At 53.0% G+C, this 24,033-nt stretch overlaps 2 protein-coding genes across 29 annotated transcripts in view; both read left to right on the plus strand.

Annotated features, from left to right (window-relative positions):
• MICU1 (mitochondrial calcium uptake 1) overlaps window positions 1–5,150 on the plus strand; it is an 86,030-nt gene extending 80,880 nt beyond the window's left edge. For all 28 annotated transcript variants that reach the window (XM_051799652.1, XM_051799638.1, XM_051799653.1 and 25 more), the window contains 2 exons: window positions 2,898–2,987; window positions 4,398–5,150. In XM_051799652.1, the coding sequence (XP_051655612.1) occupies window positions 2,898–2,987; window positions 4,398–4,558 (251 nt within the window). In that variant the 3' untranslated portion in view covers window positions 4,559–5,150. The remainder of the gene's footprint in view (window positions 1–2,897; window positions 2,988–4,397) is intronic.
• A 1,250-nt stretch (window positions 5,151–6,400) lies between these two features.
• Window positions 6,401–23,972, plus strand: DNAJB12 (DnaJ heat shock protein family (Hsp40) member B12). The gene is made up of 9 exons (XM_051799694.1): window positions 6,401–6,574; window positions 10,164–10,338; window positions 11,231–11,376; window positions 14,388–14,573; window positions 15,971–16,050; window positions 16,905–17,014; window positions 19,717–19,889; window positions 20,753–20,901; window positions 22,071–23,972. The coding sequence occupies exons 1-8, from the start codon at window positions 6,442–6,444 to the stop codon at window positions 20,872–20,874; spliced, it is 1,125 nt and encodes a 374-aa protein (XP_051655654.1). The 5' UTR covers window positions 6,401–6,441; the 3' UTR covers window positions 20,875–20,901; window positions 22,071–23,972.
• Window positions 23,973–24,033: the final 61 nt, after the last annotated feature.

The following is a 24,033-nucleotide window of genomic DNA, read 5'->3' on the forward strand; positions in this document are numbered from 1 at the left end:
CATAACTGTGTCAGACACTAAACTTGCATAAAATAACAGGTGGCTCATTAAAGGAACCAGTGGGGGACACCAATGCATGGGATTTTAGAAGCCTTTCAAGATAGAAACATGGAACTCATTTTCACTGGTATGAAATGCAGGAGACTTTCCATGGAGAGATGGATGCAGCCATCCCAGAACCCCAAATCTGGACAAGCTCTGGTTTAGGAGATGTTTTCCCAGATAGCACCTATTTCATTCTGTAAAATGGGAAAGAAATTACAGGGGGAGGTTTCCTTCAATTTTATTTACCTCTCTGAGCTACCTCCTAGTCTGGAGTGTGGGTGTCCAAATGGAAAGCAGAGACACTCTCCCCTTCCTTGTGATTCCTTAAAAACCAACACAACCCTTACTGAGCACAGCACAGTCACACAACCCCTGGGAAGTAATTTTGGCATCAAGCAAGAGTGGTGTGATGGAGCTGACACTTGTGCAGTTTGATTAATGGAAGAGGAAGCAGCAGCCCCTAAGTACAAGTTATAGCTGGGAAAACTGCAGCCAGGAAAAATGAATAGGAGGAGGGAGGGATCAGGTGACTCCCTGTAGAAATGGTGGGAGTGGGTTGAAATCCCAGCAGAAAAACAGGACTTACAATTAAAGAACTTAGGACAAGGGGTAAACTTGTCCTAACTTAAACTGAAAGGGGAGGTTTAGATTTGGTGGTAGGAAGGAATTGTTCCCTGTGAGGGTGGGGAGGCCCTGGCACAGGTTGCCCAGAGAAGCTGTGGCTGCCCCTGGATCCCTGGAAGTGTCCAAGGCCAGGTTGGAGCAGCCTGGGATAGTGGAAGGTGTCCCATGGAATGAGGTGAGCTTTAAGGTCCCTCCCAACCCAGACCATTCTGGGATCCTGTGATTTATGCCTTATGGCTCCTTCAGTAGCATACCTGGGGCACCAGGGGCACAGGGCAGCATCAGAGCTTGGTTAAGCACCTTTGAAAAAGGATTTACATTTATATGGAGTTAAATGAAATTTGGTGTTGCTGTCTGAGGAAATACAGATGTGCTCTTGCTCTCTGAAGGTCTGGGTTTTGGGTAGGAGACCCAGCACTTAAAACCTCTGCTGTTGCCAAAGTCGAGGTGTTTTAAAGTGCCTCCCCAACAGAACAACCCTCTGGGGAAAAAAGAAACTTGGAAAAACATTTAGGTAATCTTTTTTTTTTTTTTTACCTAAACTTCTTTTTCCTTGAGCTTCATGTGTTCCTGAAGTCCTCCAGCAGCACGTGGGGCAGCTGGGAGTTACAGTATTTAGGGAATGAGCATCACCTCACTGGGGAGGAGAAAGGTGCCTTTTACAGAGGGATATATAAAATCCAGAGGCAGGGCACTTATCCTGGGGAAAAGGGCTGTGCCATCCACATCTGGCTCTGGCATTTGCTGCCACTTTGTGGCATTTGATCCAAGAGGATTGATTCAGGATTTCTTATCCAGAGCTGTGCCATGGGATATCCTGCAGCCTGGGGGGTGTGGATGGGTTGGGAGAGATGGTTGGATGGTTGTGGTCTCCCAAAGCTGGGGAACAAAATGAATGCAGCTTGTCTTTAACGATTCCATTGGCTCTGCCCTCCCCAGAGCAGGCTCTGGCTGCCAGCAGGACACGCAGGGAAGCAGGGTCTGCATCCTGAGTTGTTGTGACAGGACTGGAATACACAGGAATAACTCCTGCCCAGAGCTACATCGCTCATGTGGGAAAGGAATTTCACTCAAAAAGAATCATTACATGGGAACATCAGGAGCCTACTCGAGATTATATATATATATATATATATTTTAATCCAGCTTCTGTGTGAATTCAGTTTTCTCCTGCATTGTTTAGTAAAAGGCTTTATAGGGAAAAAGGACATGATGGTGGCTGTGGATTCCTCCCCAGGAGCCCCAAACCTCACTCAGGTGAGCAGAAATGGGGTGGGAAGCACCAATAATCTACACATTTATGAAAGAAAAATCCTGTTAGAAACACTTCATGCAGTTTCTAATTAATCCAGTTATGGTATAGATGAGAGGCTTATTTTTTCCTTTCTGACACACAACATGTAACTGTTCAAAATTCCTGAGGGGCCAATAACTGTGCAAAGGGACTGGGATGCACGATCCCAGAAGGATGCTGTGGAGGAGAGGCTCTTTTGGGTTGCAGTCTGATCTTGTGATGCACCACTTCCCTCTTTTCCCTGGCTGCAGGGCAGCTCTGCAGCTGAACATTCCTCCCAGTCACTGTGGGCTCACAGTACAAAGTCTCTCCAGAGGGGGTCTCCTCAGGTCAGGCTTTGTAGGGAAGCCATTTAAATGCACTCACAGCAGCCTAGTGAGGGCTTTTTTCCCCATTTATACAGCAGAATCCACTGCCTAACGCTGCAAGATTGGTGGCTCCGTGGACTGTTCTTTTCTAGAGGTGGGAATAAAACTACCTGTCGGGGGAGAAAAGGGAAGTAATTCCTTACAACTCTATTTTATGGCAAGGTTAACCTGGTCTGCCCACTGAGGGAGGGTGGAGGGGTTCGTTCTGCAGTTACTGGCCTTGGGTTGCAACAGGAAAACCAGTTTTTCTTATTCCCAGCCTGCTGGAATAGTTGGTTCATGGAGTATCCCCTTTGCAACACTGTCAGAAGGAGCTGCCTTGTCGATCAAGGGGAGGTTTCCCACTTGGAGCTTGCTGTGGTGCTGACACTTCCTTCTGATTTTGTAACCAAAAGGGGGGGGGAAAACCCATCTCACCTTGGGGGTTTTAACATTTCCCTTGCCCCCCCGGGTGTCAGCAGGGCAGTGCTCACCAGCAGCCCCTCCCCAGGCAGGCAGCGATGCAGGGGGCAGCTGGGGGCTTCGGGGAGCTGGTGCTGAGGCCTGTGCTGTGCCCTGTGTTGCAGTGACCATGCAGCAGGTGGCCAGGACGGTGGCCAAGGTGGAGCTCTCGGACCACGTGTGCGACGTGGTGTTCGCGCTCTTCGACTGCGACGGTGAGTGAGCCCGGCTCGGGGCCTGGCTGGGGGAGAGGCCAGCCAGGGGAAGAAATCCAGGGGGGAAAACTGCCCTTCTGCTCTTTGGGATCCGTAGAGATGCTCCTGCCCTTTTGGGAAGGGTGTCCAGTGGTCCCCACCTGCTGAGCGCTGGATGGGGGGGTTTGGTGGGCTCAGCTTCTTTCCCCCCTCCCCAGAACTCTGGTTTGTGTCACCAAAGGAGCTGTTGTGCTCCAGTGTTGGAAGTGAGCCGATCTGGGAATCGTATTTCCAAACCCTGGACAAATATCAGCTTAATTAATTCATGGCAGCTCCGTGCCCTGCTGGGAAGCTCGTTGCTTTGCTGGCCCCAGCGCTCTGAGGGCGGCTGTTGCCACACTCAAGCGCTCCTGGGTTGATTTAATGAGACCTACTGCAGTCTTTGCCACCAGGGAACGATGGCAGCGATTCCATCTTGGAAAGCAGGAAATTCTGCATTTGCCCAAAGCTGTGCAGCCAAAACCAGAGTGCCTGCTGGCTCCCTGCTCCTCCAGCACCGTCACTGGGATCTGGCAGCTCTGAGTGGCAGTGGCAGTGCATAAATATGAACGTTAAAAAATATGTTTAATTACTGTACTCCTTCTTGTCCCTCTTGGTTTCAGCCCCGACCTGCTGCTTTGCACCTTTCTAAGGTCACATCTCTTGTTTTATTTTCCTCTGTGCTTCAGTGCCACTTCCTGATACGATTTTCAAGCCGGATCATCAGGCTGGAGTGAGCCAAAACATATTCAAATATCCCCCATTTGCATCCCCTCAGAGGAGAATCTGCTAAATGTTTTGATAGCAAACCTTTGAGGGGAAAGACTTGGGTTGCCAAAAGAGTCCCCCTAGGAAGGAATCAAGTGGAAAAGCAGGCACAGACCTCTTTTGTTTATTATTTTGGTGTTTTCACTCCATCAGTGTTTACAGACATTACCACCTGCACATCAAACACCTGCAGCACCTGAGGGAATTTCCCTGGCCCCTTGATAGTTTGCTGGAACTTTGCTGCCCAGGGCAATATTCTCAATAACCTCAGTGGATTAATGAATCTTCCCTTCTACTCCATTAAGGAAAATTTGTGCTGTTACCCTGCACTCCTGTAATTTCCTAAATCACTTAAAGCAGAGAGTTTCCTGTGGGGCATTTGCTTTTCTGCCTTCAAGACTGGCCCTGCAAGACGTGGCAGTGCCAGGCAGAGCAGGGCAGCATCCACAGGGCTGGGATTTACACACTGTGCCTCAGGAACCCTCGCTCAGCGGGATATTTTGGGAGGGGGAAGCCAAAGGTGACTTGGTGCTCTGCAGGGAATGACCCCCATGCTGCCCTTTAACATTATCACTTCAAGGAGGTTGCTGGTGGGTTCCTGATGATTCTCCCTCCTCCCCGCAGGGAATGGAGAGCTGAGCAACAAGGAGTTTGTTGCCATCATGAAGCAGCGCCTGATGAGAGGCTTGGAGAAGCCCAAGGACATGGGCTTCACTCGGCTCATGAGGGCCATGTGGAAGTGTGCCCAGGAGACAGCGTGGGACTTCACGGCGCCCAAGCAGTAGCGGGGTGGGGAAGGAGCTCCCACATCCCATGGATCAGCCCCGGCACCCAGCGGGGCAGCACCAGGCTCTGGCTGTCCAGAACAGGAGGCTTTTGTAAATCCAGGTTCAATATCCCAGCCTGTTGTATTTGCAGCTTCTGCTTGCTGCTGCCTCCCTGCAATTCCTCTCTCTCAGGAAAAAGGAAAGGACTTCCACTGCCACCCCCCCTGTGATGTGCTGTGTGGGAGAGCCGGGGGTGGAGCAAGCTGAACCCAAATCACCTTTATTAATGCTATGGCAAAATGGCACCAGGGTTATCTTTGCTCTTAGATTGCTCCTGGGAAAGATTCCCGGGTTTCCTGGATCCCACACCAGGATTTGGGATGGCCAAACACTCCGTGCACCCCTTGGGCCGAGGTGCTGCCTCTGGGTAACAGCAGCTAAAAGTGGTGGAGCAACTGGCTCTGCTGCCCTTCCTGCCTTGCAGGAGGTCCCTGATGGATTTCCTCAGTTGAGAGCCCTCTCTGTGGGGAATTGTCCTGGGAATGTGCTGACAGATGTTTGCTGAGTGCTGCCCTCTCTGTAAAATGTCCTGTAAAGGTGTTGCTCACAACGACGTGGCTCCTGGCTCATCTCTGGGTTCCTCCAGCTCTTCACCCAAGGCTGGTGGTGAACAGGGCACAGGACATGGAGTGTTTGGGAAAGGGAGGGGAAAAAAATCCCATGGCTTTCCAGAGCTGGAAAGACAAAGGGCATAAATCAGCTCTAGAATACCTTCCTTCCTCAGCACAGCAAGGACATGGAGCTGCTGGAGCCAGGCCAGAGGAGGCCCCAAGATGATCAGAGGGCTGGAGCAGCTCTGCTGGGAGGAAAGGCTGGGAGAGTTGGGATTGTTCAGCCTGGAGAGGAGAAGCTTTGGGGTGACCTAATTGTGGCTTTCCAGGGCCTGAAGGGGGAGACAAGAAGAAAGATGGAGAGAGACTATTTCCAAGGGCCTGGAGTGCCAGGACAAGGGGGAATGGCTTCCCACTGCCAGAGGGCAGGGTTAGATGGGATATTGGGAAGAAACTCTTCCCTGGGAGGGTGGGGAGGCCCTGGCACAGGTTGCCCAGAGAAGCTGTGGCTGCCCCTGGATCCCTGCAAGTGTCCAAGGCCAGGTTGGACGGGGCTTGGAGCAACCTGGGACAGTGGAAGGTGTCCCTGCCCGTGGCAGGGGGCAGAATGAGATGGGATTTAAGGTCCCTTCCAAGCCCAACCATTCCATGATTCATACTAGGATATCGATCCTGCTGTTGGAGATCATTCCATCTACTGTCAAGTCCTTCCTCCCCTCATTTCCCTGCTGCACTCGGGTGTGGATCCCATGTCTCACACATGTCACAACCCGCAGCCACAAGGTGGGGGTGCAGGTTTGTCCCCCCCGTCTGCAGGAGGGGCTGTGCTCCCCATGGACAGCCTCCACGGAAATACCACCATTCTCTCCTCTGGAACTAATTTGAGGCCGTTCCATCCCCAGCGGGACTGAATCCATGGAGCAGCCCAGAGCAGCCTCCTCCCTCTTCAGCATGTCCTTCCTTCCGCCGTTCCAGGCGCAGTCCCTGGAGCCCCAGGAGCTGTTTAAAAGGCAGGGAACTTGAGCTGAGAGAACTCCTGAAGGGGTTAATCCTCCCCTCCTGGGGAGAAGGGGGGGGGCAGCTGAGGGGGATTCCCGTCCCCCCGAGTCCCTCTATCCCCGTATCCCCCAATCCCTTTATCCCAGTTCCCCCCAATTTGTCTCCCCGGAGGTTCCCCGGCCCAAAATGTCCCTGACGGCCCCACCCCGTCGCGGGCGGGGTTTTGTGACGTCATCACTCCGCGCCCGGTCCCGCCCCGCTGCCTCCCCCCCCCTCCCGGCCGCCGCCGCCATGGAGTCGAACCGGGACGAGGCGGAGCGGTGCATCGGCATTGCGCTGGCCGCCGCCAAGGCCAACCAGCCCGACAAGGCCCGCCGCTTCCTGGAGAAGGCGCAGCGCTTGTACCCCTCGCAGCGGGTCCGCGGTGAGCGCGGGGCCGGGGCCGCGGCGGGGGGGCCCGGGGGGAGCGCGGCCTGCGCGGCCGCCGCCGGGCCTGACCTCTCACCCGCACCGCGCCTGCGCAGTCCGCGCGGGGCACGCTGGGAAAGCGAGTTTGGCGGGGCCCGGCGGGGTCGGGGGTCCCGGTGACCCCCGGGCTGCGGCACTGCCCGGTACCGACCACTCGCCTTCGCTGGGGCCCGGGCAAGAGGCTGCCGGGGAGGGCAGGGGCGCCCCGGGAGCTCCCTGGATCCCTGACGCCGGGCTGGTGGGAGCAGCGCTGCGGGGCTTGGCAAGGCGGGAGAGAAGTTCTCGGGGGGCTGCGGAAAGCCTTTCACCCTTCTCCTTCTCTTCTGCTCCTCCTATGCCTCCTTTTCCACTCCTATTCCTCTCCTCCTCCTATTTCTCTCCTCCTCCTATTCGTCTCCTCCATATGTTCCTCCTTTCCCCCTCCTATTTCTCCTTTCTTATTCCTGTTCCTTTCCTCTTTCTCTTATTCCTCTCCTGCTCCCATTCCTCTCCTCCCTCTCTTACTCCTCTTCTCTTCCTTCTCTTCCTCCTTTCCCTCTCCTGTTCCTCTCCTCCTATTTCTCTCTTCCCCCTATTCCTGCCCTCCTCTTATTCCTCCCCTCCCTCTCTTATTCCTCTTCTCCCCCTCTTATTCCTCCTCATCTCTTCCTCTTATTCTTCTCTCCCTCTCTTGTTCCTTCTCCTGTTCCTCCTATTTTCCTCGTCATATTCCTCCTCCTCTCCCTCTCCCGTTCCTCCTCCAGCAGTTTCCCACCGTTCCCAGACAGACAGGCCATGCTGAGCTCACACCCTCATACGTGGAACAGAATAATCCTCCTCCTTGAAGGCCTTCGGAGTTTTGAGGAAGGATCTCACTTTCTGGAAGCTTTAGTGAACGTGGGAAGTGGTCTTTGGAAGCAGCCAAACACAATCCTTTCCCTGCCTGTTCTGACGTTGCGGAAATTTATACAAAGGGCCCTGGGTTTATTTTTTTTTTTCACTTTGATCTCATCTGAGTTTGGATTCTTTGGCTGAGCTTTGCAGCCTGAGTGTCCCAGGGCTTCCTGTAATGCTCCTTGTGGCTGCTCCAGCCTCTTCCTGCTCCCCCAGACACGGTGTGTCAGCCTGTTGTGAGTGCAGCATGGTTTTCCTGCCCTCCCTTTCCTCCGAATTTATACTTCTGTGAAATTACTGCGTAGGAAAAGTGACTTTTGGAGGAAGGCAGAGGCCGGGGGGGCAGCAGGGGCAGGTTAATGTTAAACACAACATGGTAATTTGTGGCCAGCCCCAACCAAGTCTCACATCCAAGGACCCTTTGTGTCTGGAGTTGGGAAATGCTGCCGTACATCCTGCGGTTCCATGGAGGTCACTGAGTCTCCAGAGCTCCTGGGAAGTCTCTTTCCCACGAGTTCCAGGGGTTTGGCAACACTCAGCGACGTGGCCCTTGTGCAGCTGCAAACCCTGACCCCAGCTGGGCCTTTGGTGTCGTCACGGGGCCAGGGGAGGGTTTTGCAAGGGGATTTCAGCAAAAACCCTCTGTGTCAGCGCAGCCCCAGTCACCTCAGAGTGGGAGTTGGGGAAGTTTTGTTGGACAGATGTTGGCTGATAAGCGAGGAAAAGTGGAGCTGAGGTGGCAGAACTGAAAACTAATTCAGCTCTGTCTGCCCCAGGAGCCCGTGGATTTGGGCTGTGCTGGGGCTGCACGGGGCACCAGCGTGGCTTTGGGGTGCAGAAGCAATAGGATCGGGGCTGCAGAGCCAAATGGAGCTGTGCTGTGGCCATCCATGGATTTCTGTGGTTGGATTTGGGAAGTGCACTTTGGGGTGGGGTTGATGACAGGCTCAGCATGCCCTGGCCGTGTGTGCTGGGACACAGAACCCCCCGAGTGCTGGGCTGGTCCCAGGGGCTCCCCACTGACAGACAGTGGGCTTAGGTGGGATATTGGGAAGAAATTCTTCATTGTGAGGGAGGTGAGGCCCTGGCACAGGCTGCCCCATCCCTGGAAGTGTCCAAGGCCAGGTTGGACGGGGCTTGGAGCAACCTGGGCTAGTGGGAGGTGTCCCTGCCCATGACAGGGGGTGGAATGGGATGATCCTTAGGGTCCTTTCCAACCCAGACCATTCTGTGATTCTAAAATTCTCTTGGCAAGCTGTGGGGAACTGAGCCCAAAGCAGCAGGAGCAGGGGGTGGGGGGGGAACAGCCTTGTGAGGGGAAATTTAAAAGCTCCAGGTTTGGAAGGAGCAAAAGCCAAGCCTGTGATTCTGTGAATGCTGGAGTGGTGTGAATATGAGGGAGGGAAGGATTTATTTTTCTGAAATAAATTTTTTTTACATTAGTGAAACCCCCCCAAGCTCAAAAGCTCACCCACTGAGTTACTGCTCGTTACCCCACTGTCATTTTTATCCCTCATCCCTTGTTGGCTCTTGGATTACAGAGTGGATTTTTCTTGCCCCTCCAAGCTCTGGGGGCAGATAGGATATCTTGGCTATCTTGGCTCATCTCTTGGCCTGCAAGCATTGTTTACACTGGCTTTAAGAGGTGATACCCTCATAGTGCAAGGTCTGTAGTGTGCAATCCATGGGAGGAGGTGGAACATCCTTCTCAGTTCTGGGCTGTGGATAAAGGACTGCAAGCTCAGGATACTGAGGCTTCTGTAAATAATATGTCTGGGTTTAATCATAGTATATGTGCCTGTTCTTTTTGATGAAGAAATCAGTCAGATTTAAAAAATAGTGGCTATCCAGCTGCCAGGGATGATGGAAAGGTATTCCATGCTTGGAGTCTGCCTCGGTTGTGTCTCCTGTGTGGTTAGGCCAGGCCTGGGTGTTTGTCCCCTGTTGGCTGAAGAGGATGGAGGACAGTGCCTGAGCCTTGTGAGGAGGAAAAGCAAAGGGAAAGTGAATTTCTGCAACTCCTATTCAGTAATTAAGAGAGAAAATGGTTTTCACAGCTGCTCCTGGTATGTGGGTAAGAGAGGAGAACAAAGTGTGACTGGTGTGACGGGGCCTGTCGTGCTGGCAGCCACCAGTGCTGCAGTTCTGTCCCCAGAAAGGGGGAGTGTCCCTGTGGGATTGGCATCCCACGGAATCATTCTCCAAGCTCTCTAAAGATACAGCATTGTCACATCACTTCCCCAGCGCAGCAGACTCTCAAAAGGAGGAGATAAAGAAGAGTAATACGCTTTGTAATATGCTAGAGGACAAATTTGGGCATGCTTTGCTGCTGAGGAGAGATGTAGGGGGGGAAAAAGGACAAGGATGCACCACTTTGGTGATCCACTGTGGCTCCTGGGCTGTCTGGTTGGGTAGTCCTGGGGTTTTAATGGAGGCGGTGTGCTTTGGGAAAAGCAGGGAATCTCTTCAGCACTAGCCCTCACATCTGGGCAAGAAGCAGCAGGAGCTAGAGGGTCCCTTGGGTGGAAGGGTTGGGGTCTTCCTGAGGAAGGGCGAGGGGTCTTGGAGCAGTGGCAGAGATGAAGAGGGGTCTCTTCATGGTCGAGCTGGAGGGGCAGATTGAGCTTGATGGTCTCTTAACCTCTTTATTCTTTACCTTTCTCTCGTTCCAGTCCTGCTGGAGTCACTGAACAAGGGCGAGCAGTCGGCCAATGGCCAGTCCCAGTCCAGGGAGTCCACAAACCCCCCCTTCAGGAAAATGAGCGGGGACTTCCCGTCAGCCAACGGGGAGGCCGGAGGGGAGGCCCCCAAGGGCTACACTCAGGACCAGGTGGATGCAGTGAAGAGGTGTGTGAGCAGCCCTCTGGGGCAGTTTGTTTGACTCTATCATGTGGCACCGCTCTGGTTTTCACAGTGTTCTAAAGATTCCAGCTCGGAAACCACGTGGAGTGGTGTTAAAAGCACACCCAGGAGGATTTATAGTTCCAGCAGCCCTGGGAGGCAGCTGAGTTGAGTCTGCCCGTTTTCCAAACCCTGTTTCAAGCTTTCCTTTATTCCTTTCTACCATTTGCACATCCTGGAAGCTGAAGGACTGATCCCCAGGCACAATCACTTGGTAAATGTTGTTTGAGGTTATGGGCATGGCCTGAATTGCACAAGAACCACTCTAAGGGACTTGCAGGGAGGTTTCTTACATCATCCACTTCTCCAAAAACCCGGCCTGCTGGATTCTGTCTCAGATGAGTCACGTGAGAAGCAGAAACCATGGCTGGGCTCTGAGTGTGCCCAGGAGGAATTGGACTGCACACCCTGGGCAGCTCCCTCCTTCCTCCTCTGGAATTCAGCTGTTAGTTTTAGGTCTGTGAATTAGCTGAGGAGAGAGGAAGGGGAAAATTCCAACAAGCCCAGATATCCCCCAGATCCCGTAGTCCCTCCCAAAGAGCCTCCGAAACGTGAGAGTGACGAGTGTGAGGTTTATTTGCCAGTTCCATTCCTCTGCCGGTGATATCCCGGCCTGAGGAGAGGCCCTTCCACCTCTACTGGCCCGACTCGTTCCGTGGGAGTGTTTGTCACACCCGGAACGAGTCGGTGAAAGCAGCTGGGTCACCCCGTGAGGGCTGAGTCACCGCGAGGGCCCCGCGCGACGCCGCCGAGGCCGAGGTGTCACGGAGCCCACGCGTTCAGGGCAGAGGGGTTTGCACTCCTCAGACTCCCCGCTTTCTCCCCTCTCCTCTGACAGGGTAAAGCAGTGCAAAGACTACTACGAAATTCTGGGAGTGAACAGAGAAGCTTCTGACGAGGACCTGAAAAAGGCCTACCGGAAACTGGCCCTCAAGTTCCACCCGGACAAGAACCACGCGCCGGGGGCCACCGAGGCCTTCAAAGGTAAAGGCGGCTCCAGATTTGGGATCTGCCCCCGACTGTCAGGCAGTGGCACCGAGCTGGGCTAGTGACAGCTCCTAAAAACAACCTCCCGGGTCAGGTGGAGTGAAGTCAAGCTGCTCTTTGTGAAGTTGTCTCTCTTCGGAGCCGGCTGGATCATGAACAAAGTATAAGCTTAAAATAATAAGCACAGGTTGGTGTGGGTGGGATTCACCTCTGCCGGTGGGACAAGGAGCAGCCTTCCTTCCCTTTCTCCCAGCAGCCCTTCCTGTGTGTTGCTCCAGCCTCCTGCCACGCTGCTCAGAAGGGAATTCCCTCAGGATGGGAACCATCCTGGTTTTTTGGAGAGTTGCAGGAGTGTTCACTTAACAGGGAGAAGCCCCAAGTCCTGCAGGTTCTGGGTGCACCCCTGTCTACTGGCAAACCCAGGAGAGACCCAGTGAGTTGTGCAGCACCAGAAGCAGCTCTTTGGCCCATGAACCCCTTGAGAGAAACATTCTAGGAAGCACCTGACCATTGTGAAAGGCTGTGGATGGAATTGGTGGATAGGAATCCCAGGTGGAAGTTTCTGGGGTGTAACTGAGCCCAGCCAGAACTCAAAAAAGGTCACCAGGAGCTCCAGTTCTGCTGCAAAGAGCCCCGTTCTCAGGGCCTCTCTGCAAATGCAGCAGGAATGTTTCCTGGGTAATAAGATACCTTAAAACTGGAGTAATTTTCCAAGACGTGGAACATGTCCAGTGCTTGGAACATATAACCCCATTTCCCCCTGCAAGCTGTGCAAGTTTGATTCTTATTGTTGAGCTGAATGTGGAACCCTCTGATACCAGCTGTGCAGCACTGGTTTTGTGGTGTTAAAGCCACAAAAGTGGTCTGATTCTGGCCGTTTTCTAGGAAGGAATTCTCCCCTGTGAGGGACGTAAGGCCCTGGCACAGGTTACCCAAAGAAACTGTGGCTACCCCATCCCTGGAAGTGTCCAAGGCCAGGTTGGATGGGGCTTGGAGCAACCTGGGCTAGTGGAAGGTGTCCCTGCCCATGGCAGGGAGGCTGGACTAGGTGGTCTTTAAGGTCCCTTCCAACCTAAACCATTCTGGGATTTGGGGAGTGAAATGCATGAGGCTTCTGCTGGAGCAGGGAGCAAGGCTGGCCTGGTGTGAGTGTACTGATACAGTGTTGGGGTGAGCTCCTTGCAGACATGAATTCAGCAGTAAAAGTCTTATGTAAGGTTTGTTCAAGTCTTTTAAGACTTAAATCCTTACCTGATAAGTGTTAGCAAACAGTGAGCTGCCCCCCAGCTACTTGGGAGAGCCTGTGTGGTGTGGGGGGCAGATGAAGGAGCATCTGCAGACAGGTACAGCTCTGCATGTGCAGAGCTGCTGCTCAGTGGCTCATCCTTGGATCCCTGCTTTGGCAAAAGGCAGGTTTCCTCACCTGTAATCTCCAGTAATGATGTTTGCAGAGGGCTCTGACAAGAGTTACGTGCCAGAAGTGGTGTGTTAAGCAAGGTGCCCTTTATCCCCTGCTGCAGAGCTCTCTGCTCGTGAGTTATCTCCTCCAGGCCTTGCCTCCTTGGCTCCCTGTCCTTCAGCCCCCAAGCTGAGCTCCCAGCTTGCTGAACTCCAGCTGTTTGGTTCCAGAGGGTGAAGGGGGAGCCTGCACTGCAGTGAGGGTATTAGTTAATTTTTTCTTACGTTGATGTATTACCTGAAGTCTTGGCAGTCGCCTCCCCAGTGGCTGCTGATAAAGTGTCTTGTCCTGAGCCCGTGTCTCAGTTTATAGTTGCAGTTTGCTGCAGCCTGACCTGTGGCAGATTTGCATCACTGCCTGTCTGATGCTGGAAAAAAAGAGATGAACCTGGTTACTAGGAGCTAAAATCCTGATCTGGAATGAGGAGTTTCTTGGCTTTGTCAGCACAAAGTCAGACAGTGAGCAAACCCTGCAGCGCTCTGTTCTCATTGCTTGGCTGGTTCTTTCAAGCTGTGTGGTTCATACACTCTGAGTCTCCTTGTCCACCAGCTTCCCTGCCTGGCTCTGGAATTGTTTGCTCTGTGTGCACTAATTATAACCAAGAAGGAGAAGGAGTGTATTGACATTACATCCTCCACACTCCCAGTCTCTAGTCCAAGAGGAAACCATACACCTCCATCTGACCATGGGGAAAATGTTGAATCTTGGAGTTGATCTCCTCCAAAAGGGCATGAATCTCCCTTTTCTATCCCTTCTGCTCCTGTCTTTCACACACCAGGCAGTCGCTGCCACGGGCACTTTGGCTCCTTGCGACACAGGGAGGCTCTCGGGTGGGTTGGTGCAGAGGGGAGGTGGGAAACTGGAACATGTCGAGAGGGAAGCACAGAAATAGGAGGGTGGCAGGCAGGTGTTCTGGGAGAAGGGCTCAAACTGCCGAGGCTGGAAGGAGAGAAACTCTGGGAACTGGCAGGACTTCAGTTCCAGTTCATTTCCACCGTCACAGGCACTGGTTAACAGTCCTTGTAATTATGCACCTTACGTCTGGCATCTGGAAATCTTGAAATTCACAGCTGACAGACACAACTTCTAGCTAATGCTTCCCTACCAGCTTTCATGGAAAGTTTTAAAGTCTCTTTCAGTGATCTGGCCCATATTTAGATTGTTTGCAGTTCTGGTTTCGGGCTCTGACAGTGAATTCCCCTAATGCCACATTTGAGTAAAATTTGTCAACTGCAGTTTTATTTGCCTGTAACAGTTGGTTACAGCTGAAGGGTTTCCCTAAGGACATGCACCAAATTCATATCAGTCATATCATAACTCCTTCATTCGAATCAATTAAGGGATTTTTCATCGAGTCTCTTGGTGTGACTTCCTCCTGTCTGCCTTTGCCAGCGCCGTGTGCCAGGTCACCAGTAGCCCGTTGAAAAGACGTGGGTAGCTGAGAATCTCATTTGTGTGAGGAGAAAGGCAAGTCCTGGCAGTGTGCAGGGCTGAACGTATCATGTGCAAGAGAGAGAAGCTAATTGCTTCCTTATTGTCCCCGTTGCAGCCATCGGGAACGCGTACGCGGTGTTGAGCAACCCGGAGAAGAGGAAGCAGTATGACCAGTTTGGAGATGAGAAACTCAACCCTGCCCGGCATGGGCACAGCCACTCGGACTTCCACCGCGGGTTCGAGGCCGACATCTCCCCCGAGGACCTCTTCAACATGTTTTTTGGTGGTGGTTTTCCCTCTAGTAAGCACCTTAAACCTAAATCTCTTGAGCGGGACGCGATGCTTTGGCGGAGTGACAGCGCAGTAGGGATTTGTTTGGCCGTGCAGGGATTGCTGAGCTCGATGGGAGAGGGTTCTCCTTCAGGCACGACCTGAACACCTCGAGGTTTTTGAGTTGTTCAGGTGGGTACTTGGAGAACTCGGCGTCCAGCAGGAAATACCATGAGAGCTGGACTTCTTCCCAGCTTCAGGTGTTTGTTTGCATGGCTGGCAGCATTAGCTGCTGTTGGCTTGGGTTGGATGTTATAACAAAAAATTACTTGTTTTAAGGCTTGTTGTAAAAATAATCCTGTTTTGAGGAAGGCTTTTCTGCCTGGTGGTTTGAGAAGTTAAATCTTCTTATCAGAGCAAACCCTGGGCCTTGCTCCCGATCTCTATCTGCTCTGCCACGCAGCTGGAGCAGCTTCTGTGAGATCACTGGCCACTTCCTGCTCTCCCCCATGTCCCATAAAAGGAAAGTGTATTTCTACAGCACAGTTTAAACCTCTTGAACTGAGAATGAAGTCTGCATCCTGTCTATCCACGATACTCATCATGGCTGGGACAGCAGAAAAGAACTGAGTGCCTGTTCCTTCACTTGCTCAGTTCCAGTCAGGAAGACACAGACTTCACATCAGGACAAGGGTTTTCTTTTGGAAGACTCCCTTGTCCTTGCTCTGGTCATATCTGACTGGCAGTGGAGACAAGGGTTATCTGACCTCTGTGGACCAACTTAGAAATAATTTGGTTTCAGTGAAGAAGATTTGCTCTGGTAGCTCTCTCTTGTCCAGTGAGTGGGAATTAACACACCAACACCAATGACAGGCATCTGGGAGCCTTTTGCAGCATTGGTGTTCTGCCTGGCAGAGAGGCCAAGCTACTCCAGCAAAACCAGCACATTGCTATTTTGGCTCAGTCTTTTTTTCCCTCTCCTCACTGTCCCAAGGGAGTCCAGGGCTGCTCTCTCAGCCAGGCTCCCTCTGCAGCTGTAGCTTTGATATTTAAAACAAGACATGGATGAGCTTTGTTTTCAGGGTGGAAAAAATACCAGAATTATTTCTGTTTGTAATTGGGTTTAATCTAAAGGCAGTTCAGTCAGAAGAGAGGAAGCCTGTACAAGGTACTCCCTCTGTGTAGCTGACCCTGCTTTGAGCAGGAGGTTGGACCTCCTGAGGTCACCACCAACCTGAATTTTCATATGATCCTGCAAAATCTGACAGAAATACCCCTGTGCCCGCTCTGTTTGCACTCAGTACACCTCAGGAATGCTCCTGTTTCGGCAAGTGCCATGGATCATGACCACCTTTTGTGGTTCCCTCCTGGCCAGCCAGCACACCCTCCATGCTGTGACTTTGGTGTAACAGTTGTCTTTGCCTGCAGGTAACGTTCACGTGTACAGCAATGGCAGGATGAGATACACCTACCACCAGAGGCAGGACAGGAGGGAGCACCAGGGGGATGTAAGTGGACAACAAACCAGGGGCTGGGAGGGTAAAGGTGTTCCCAACATGTGAACTGGGAGCTGTTTGCTGTGGCTGGCTTGGGAAATGGTGCTGCTCTCTGTGTGAGGAGAAAGCTGGAGTCAGGGTTTTCTGTGGATAGCCAGTTTTATTTTAAAAAAACAAACAAACAAGAACTTCCTGAATATTTCTTTCCCAAGCTTAAAGGGGAGATGTACACTGCTGGAACTGGAGAGAGCTCGGGAGGTGAGGGAGAGGGGGAATTGCTTTCATCCACCACTGAAAAGGGGAGAAGGCTTTCCATAAAACCAGTCCTGCTCTCTAGCAAAAACTCTAGAAAAACAAAATATGGGCGTGAGGCTTCTGGAATTCCCTCACAAGGTTCCTCCTGCCAGTCCCCTCTGCCCTTTGTCACATCCAGTGGCTTTGGACCTTCAGAGTCACAGTGCCCAGTGTGCTGCTGGGTTCCCCCCAGTTATTCTGAGTTACTCCTGAGACAAATGCCTGTGAGAAGCAGGAGAGTGGAGGTTGTGTCCGAGCACTGGGAGGGAGGGAGAGCAGTGCTACGGGATCCTGGGGCACAGGGGCATGGATTGGCACTGCACTGGATCCTGTGGCACAGGGGTGTGGATTGGCACTGCACTGGATCCTGGGGCACAGGGGCATGGATTGGCACTGCACTGGATCCTGGGGCACAGGGGTGTGGATTGGCACTGCACTGGATCCTGGGGCACAGGGGTGTGGATTGGCACTGCACTGGATCCTGGGGCACAGGGGTGTGGATTGGCACTGCACTGGATCCTGGGGCACAGGGGTGTGGATTGGCACTGCCCTGCGTGTTTCTGTTCCCACAGGGTGGCCTGGGGCTGTTTGTCCAGCTGATGCCCATCCTCATCCTGATCATTGTGTCTGCTCTCAGCCAGATGATGGTCTCCAGCCCACCCTACAGTCTGAGCCAGAGGCCGTCAGTACCTGTTGGGGAGGGGTGTGGGAGGGCAGGGATCTCCACTCTGTTTTCCCTGTTTTCCTTTGGTTTGTTGCTTTCTCTCCTGACCCCTTGCTCTTGCTGCCAGCTGTCTCACACAGCAGTGTAGGCCTCCTGGTTCTCAAACAGGTGTGAAATGGAAGGGGCAGAGAAGGTTTCTCACTTCCCTAAGGGAAGGGAGTTCTTTGACAGGGACCTTCTACAGCCCTTACCCACAGCTGGCTGTGTCCTCCTGGAAAGGGACAGGCAAAATGGTTTTGGGAGGCTCCAGCCTGGCACCAAGATCCCATATGGAGAACAAATTGAGGTGTAGAGTTAAATTGGGCAGTGAAAAGCAAAAACCAGATCTGTTCTTCATGAAAGCCTCAGTTTATACCTAGTACAAAGCAGCAGAGGAAGAGAAGAAGGAATAAAAGGCACTCCTGTACAGTAAAAGACACTCCCAGAGAAATGCCCTGGTTTTGAACTCTTATCTTGCCATGAAATAGTGGCCAGGCATTTACAATGCAAAAGTGAAACTGTTTCGTTCTAGATCCTGTGGAAATGCCCCATCTGCTCACTTGGCTGACAAATGGAATGAATCTTTCCTCTTAGTCACTTTGCAGTGACAGCAGAGAGTGGGAAAACAGGCCTGATTTCTGGCTGCTTGCATCATCCTTGACAAAAGCTTAATGTATGTTCAGTGGAAGTTCCTTATGTGTATTTAAAGAGGGCAGACTTGGTTACAGCCCAGGGTTCCTGCTTGGTTTCACAGGTAGCAACGTTTGCCATTGATCACAGAATCCCAGAAGGGTTTGGGTTGGAAGGGACCTTAAAATTATGTTGTTCCACCCCCAGCCATGGGCAGGGACACCTTCCACTAGCCCAGGTTGCTCCAAGCCCCATCCTTTGTGGTCTTGAACACTTCCAGGGGTGGGGCATGATGTTAAATACTATAAAACCCAGCTTAGCTTTCGGATTCAGGGTAAAGACTGTGACATTAGTGCTTGGAACCAAAAGATGGCGTGGCTTTGGCACAGTTAAGGGTTGTTCTGAGAGGGTTGAGCTGTGATTTCTACACTTGGTATCGGGACTGTAAGATTAAGCAATTACATGTATACCAGTTTGGATTGTACTGGTGAAGAGTTTGTGGGGTGAGAAGACACCTCAGGGGAGGGCAGTTTTGAAGTTGGGCAGGGATTTGCTTCCAGCCTTGCCAGCTGCCAGAGGAAAGCCATCCCTGAGCCCCAGATGTTTCTCTGCTACTCTGCTCCCTGTGCTGTCCCTGTCTCTGCATGCTGGGGTAGCAGCAAGCAACCCAGTTTCCGAGTCTGGATTTGGACAAGGGAAGCACATGGGCTGATCAGTCCTCCCTCCTTCCTGCGCGACCAGGGCAGTTCAGCTGGGACGAGGCGGTGCCGTGCCGGCAGGAGGAGCTGCTGGACCGCTCACAGCAGCTTGTGCTGTGCTGAGAAGGGAAATGTGTGCCTGAGCTCGGCGAGCAGGAGGACAGAAGCGTCGAACCCGGTGATTTTAATGCCACTTCTCCGTAGTGAAGCCGTCACTGAGGAGGGCAGAGTCCTAAAGAACCATTTGTCACTCCGTGACCTTTGTAAATCTCTTCCAAAAAAGCAGCTTCCTGCTGGAAGAGCTGCCTGGCTGTGGGCCTGACTGTGCCACCCTGCTCTTCAGTAACACCTCATGGAACTTACCCGACTTAATTACACGTCTGACTGCAGGTGGCAGGTTCCCTGTGCCCTTATTTTCATGCTTTACACCCAGACATGCTGCTGTAGCTCTGCCAGCCTCAGTCCTCCTCCCGTGAGGGCACACTCTGTATGTAGTTCATTTTACACAGGAGTATGAACTCTGGGGGAGCTCAGGGCTCTGCCTTCACAGCTCACTTAGTGAGCTGGGTTCTCCCAGGCTGCACCTTTGCCTTGAAAAATCCCAGGGGCGCTTTTTGCTCCTGTTCAGGCCACCTGGTTACCCACTGCTCATCCCCAGGAGCTGGACCTTGGTGAAACGTGCAGGAGTCTTTGAATCACTCCTGTAAACCCTGATAACAGACTGAAGGGCGACCCAGATGAGTTAATGTTTATACCTGGCTTAAGAATCAGGTTGGCTTTTAAATGCAGCAGCCAGCTGGTATTTATTATTATGGGGAACTTGGGGCAGGTCTCCAGGTGGAGCCGTTCCTGACCAATGCGGCGTTTGGGCGCAGGTCCTGCGTTCCAGCTCCCACACGCCCCCGTGAACATCTCTAGGTTTGCTGGAATGTCAGGGCTTTGTCTAAAATGCACCTCAACAGGGCCAGGGGAGGAAGAGATTTCCTTCTGGAAAGTGCTCTCTGTGCTGGTTGGTGCAGAGCAGGTCTAATTTTGTGAGCGGAGGAAATTGCGGAGAGATTTAATTAGTGCTGAAAATCCTGGAGAACACTTTATTTTAAGTGGGTTTAGGCCCTGGGCAATCTGCCTCGGAGCTATGTCTGTGTTCAGAGCTCTGCCTACCGAGCTGGAGGCCTGGCAGCTTCTCTCTCCCTGTGTTGGCAGTTCATTTCCACCAGAAATGCTTTTCCTTTCCCTGGGGCTGGTTGGGAGTGAGGGATGTTTCCAGCGGTTTGGAATCATGTCACACTGTGGGGGGCTTTGCTGTGCCCTTGGAGCAATTCCTACACTGTTCTGCTCTTCTCCCTGGAGCAGGTCTGTGGGTCACATACACAGGAGATTCACAGAGCACTTGAAAGTCCCCTACTACGTCTCTGAGAACTTTGCAGATGAGTACACGGGCACGAACCTGAAGAACGTGGAGCGGAGCGTGGAGGACGACTACATAGCAAACCTCCGGAATAACTGCTGGAAAGAGAAGCAGCAGAGTGAGTGGGGGGGTCAGGAACGGAGGGTCTGTGCTAGAGCTGTACCTTAACATGGTGCCAGCACATTTCCTGTGTTGCTGGCTTGGGTTTTTTTCAGTCTGTGACTTCGTGACAGACCCGGTACGTGGGGTTTGCTTTGTTTTGGTTTGGTTCCTAATGCTGCTGTAGAACTGGTCAGACAAGAGCTGTGCCCCGGAGGGTCCCCTGCCCTGTCAGGGTATCTCTGATTTCCACTGGAGGGGGAAGGTGGAATCATAGAACCATTTAAGTTGGAAAAGGCCTCTAGGACGTGTGTAATACTTCAGTTCTCCAAGGACTCTGGAAGACTCTGCTGCCTGTGGTGTTGTGCATCCCAGCCCTGCTCCGAGGGCTGTGGGGGCATGTGGGACTGGGAGGGGTGGTGTGACAGATGACCCTGCCAGCCATCCTGGCAGCACAGTGTGGCGAGGGCAGCGAGTCCCGGGGGCAGCCTGACTTCCCTGGCTGCCCATTCCCAGCATGGGATGGCCACAGCTGTGGCCAGGGTAGGATTCCAGTGCCCGGAGTGCCGGAGGGGCTGTTGGAGCCCGGGTGGTGCCAGGCGAGACCGATGCCCCAGTGCTGGGGTAACCTTTGCGTGCCCCCTGGGACTGGGGGCCGGTCCCGCCGGGCTCCAGAGGCTTTCCCAGGATGGATGAGCTGTCAGCAGCTCTGACGCCCATCCTGTCCCACAGGGCCATTTCCTCAGCCTCATCCTGTGTTTCACCTCGCCCTGGACGCTGGAGGTGCCTCCCGTTCCCAGCAGAGCCCGGGGGGGGGCCGGGGCCGGGCGAGTGGGTCTCATCCCGGGCGGAATTCCTAACGCTGGGCTTTTCCCCGTGCAGAGGAGGGCTTGTTGTACCGGGCACGCTACTTCGGGGACTCGGACCTGTACCAGCGGGCACAGAAGATGGGCACCCCCAGCTGCAGCAGACTGTCAGACGTCCAGGCCTCCCTGCACGGATAGTCACGGCCCCGCCCGGCACCAGCACAAGTACGAGCTGGGGCTGCCCCGGGAACCACCGTAGTGCTTTTAACACTTAAATCCCTGGCTGAGACACAGACCTCCACGAGTCTCCTGGGATGCACACAGGGCGGGAAGCGCCCCCTCCACCGAGCCTTCACTCCTTAATCAAGATGCTGATTTGGTTTAGTTTGCATGTTGGCACCCTCGGCTCTCCCCGCCCCTGTTTTCTCTGGTGCTGTCAGTGCTGGGTCTCCGGGATCCCTGGGTGAGGCTGGGAGCACCTTGGCTGGTTGGCAGTTTGTTACCAGCCATGGCATCCAGCCTCCACGTTTTAATGAACCCTTTTTTGGTTGCTTTGTTGCCTGTTGTACTGGAAAAGCTGTTATCCCTGGCACGTGAATGTGATGACGGGGAACGGAGTCCCACCCCACAGATGTTCCTTCCCCCACAGTTGCCTTCCCCTGATGCTTAAGGAGAGCAAAGCAAATGGCCAGAATTCCCAGCAGGTTGTAGAAGTAACTTACTGGTTAAACTGGGAATCTAAATAAAAGCAGCTAAGGAGGGGGTAGGTCTGGAAGATTTAGGTGTTGGAGAGCTTGGATTAAGGAGAGCCCTGATGTGAGACTGGACGTGCTGCACTAAAATAATGAAAAAGAAATTGGCACAGGGTTTGGAGTCCTTTTTCTGCTTAAATTTCTGGGCTGATTTTGCCTACCAGGTGGTGTGGGCTCTGAAACCTGCAGGTCCCTCTATCCCAAAATTATTTGAGAACAGGGTTTCTGCAGAAAAAGATGAAGCTTGTACCAGGTGTAGTACAGACACCATTTCGACTCACAGGGACTCCTTGAGGACACTGGTCATCGAGCTGCTTGATTTGCAGTTTTGGGGTTTATTTTCCTTGGCATCTGAGAGTTTGGCCTTTAAAGCAAATCCTCTGGGCCACATTCAGCTTTTTTTTTTTTTTTGGTGTATTCTGGTTTTGGATCCATTCTTATCTTGGTCCTCCCATTCTCTTGTTTGGATGACTTCGCCTCTCCTTTTGCCACACGCTGGTGTTAATTACCTGCTTTTCTTTAATTCCCTCCCTGCACCTCGTGGTCTGTAAAGAGCCTGGAAAAGCTGCTGCCTGTGCTGTGGGGTGGGGAAGGAAGGGGGAGTTGCCCGGAGACTGACACCGCTCCCGCTTTTGTTCCCAGACTCTTGAAATGCCTGAAGACTTTTGGTGAAGTGCACTGAGCCGAGGTGACAGACTTTACTATTTAAAAGAATCAAACCTTATCTTAAAAAAATGGAATTGGAGAATTAGCAACGCACAACTGCCCTCTTTCTTCCCTCTGCCTCTCTCTGCCGTTCGGGCAGCGACTGGGCCAGCAAACCCAGCTTGCCCGGCTTCCTCCTCCCCTTCCATCACCCCAGCGTGCTCTGGGATCCCACAGCCCCTGGAAGAGACACATGGAGTGTAAAAGAACCCAAACTAACTGCAGAAGCCGTGAAGCAGAAGGAGACCCTTCGCTGCTGCCAACGGAGAGAGAAACCGGACGATTTGGTGACAAAAGAAAACTCTAAGAAAGAAAAAAAGAAGAAAACATAATCTATTTAGCATTAATTTATAGCTGTATATATGTTGTACTTTTAAACTATGCAGGGGTTGGATGATTAAATTATTTTGTTTTCTGCCCGTTCTGGTGCACAGGGAGGCAGGGAAGCCTCTTCCCGGGGTGTCTCGCTCCACATCACTTTCCTGCCCGGCACTAAAACAAGGATCACGTTGCAGTTGCTGTACTTGGCTTTCGGGAGGCCCAGCGGCGTCGCAGGGATCGGGATGTCCACACCTGCCTTCAACAATGGGAACTGCAGAGCTGCAGGGGGTAACAGAGCCGGGGGAGCCGCCCCGAGCCCTGCCCTGGTTTTGCAGCGTCGGCAGAAGCCGCGGCGGGTCAGCTGAGCGCCGGCGTCGGGACGGAAGGATTGTCCTGGATGGTTTGTGCTCGTCAGTCGCTGGGTTCATCTGTGCACGTAACTCCTTTTTTCGCCGAGTCTGCTGGAATTTTGCCTGGTAATCAGCGTGTGGCGCGCGCTCCGTGCGGAGAGGGCTCCCCACCAGGGCTGCCCACCAGGGCTGCCCACCAGGGCTCCCCACCAGGGCTGCCCACCAGGGCTGCCCACCAGGGCTCCCCGTCGACCTCGCCCGTCGTCGGGGGTTTTGTGCGTGTCCCACGCTCGGGGCTCCTCGCCCACCCACCCACCGAGAGCAGCCGGGCCTCGGCTGCACCTCGACACCACGTTTCCCTGAGGAGACCTGGAAAATACTGCAGATCCACAGGAAATGGAGTGCGGTGTTGCTTCTGAAAGCGGTTCTGCTGGGCGGATCGGGGCAGCCCTGGGCTCTGTGGTGTGTCTCGCTCCGTCACCGCCGGGCAGCACCGGCGGGAGGGTGCCCGAGGTCGGGAGCCACCCCTTGGAAGCAAAGCTGGCACGAGCAGAGCCGCCTCCCGTGGGATAAACTGGATGATTTTAATTTTGCTCTGCAGTTCCATCTGTGTCTAAAGACATTTCCAGTGAGAACTGTCCCCCTGGCACGCTCGGGGAGTGGATCAGAAGCTCGGCGGCTCCCGGGTGGGCTGGCAGGGGTGGTTTTATCCCATTGTCCGTAGGAAGCCACTCGCTCTGTCTTCAGCTGTTATTTTATTTTGTGAAATCTCACCCTCCCACTGGCCACAAGCCCTGTTACCCCACAGCCAACCGTGGCTTGGACCTGATTTTAAGGGGGTTTTGATCTTAATCCTTTTATTTTTTTTTTTTTTTAAATGACTCTTCCACCTTCAGAAGGAAGTGGGTGGAAGTTCAGCATTTGGAAATGGCACTTGATGGAGGCACAGGGATGATGGGGACGGGGTTGAACGGAAATGCCCGACGGCATTCCCTGCCCGGAGCCTGCCCGCCAAAACCTTTGGATCGTTCTTTCTTCCAGTAGATACCCACGGATCATAGGGAGCGAGAAGGGGTCGATCCCAGTGGATGCTCACAGAGGCTGTATCTCTCGATTTAGAATTAATTATACAATTGTACATCTATAAATAAATGTTTATAATGTGAAAGGCTCTGGCTGTGTTGGTGTCCTGCACATCCTTGCTCCAGCTCCTCGCTGTATTCACACAG

The sequence above is a fragment of the Manacus candei genome, unplaced genomic scaffold (genome assembly GCF_025592945.1).
Source record: "Manacus candei isolate 608988 ecotype Guabito, Panama unplaced genomic scaffold, ASM2559294v1 h1tg000050l, whole genome shotgun sequence".
NCBI lineage: Eukaryota > Metazoa > Chordata > Aves > Passeriformes > Pipridae > Manacus > Manacus candei.

What these genes read in the sequence shown, in the direction of transcription:
- DNAJB12 (XM_051799694.1), top strand. Translation starts at nt 6,442, where the DNA reads ATGGAGTCGAACCGGGACGAGGCGGAGCGGTGCATCGGCATTGCGCTG. An exon ending in CAGGTGGATGCAGTGAAGAG is followed by an intron (nt 10,339 to 11,230) that starts GTGTGTGAGCAG and finishes CTCCTCTGACAG; the next exon opens with GGTAAAGCAGTGCAAAGACT. An exon ending in TGGTGGTGGTTTTCCCTCTA is followed by an intron (nt 14,574 to 15,970) that starts GTAAGCACCTTA and finishes CTTTGCCTGCAG; the next exon opens with GTAACGTTCACGTGTACAGC.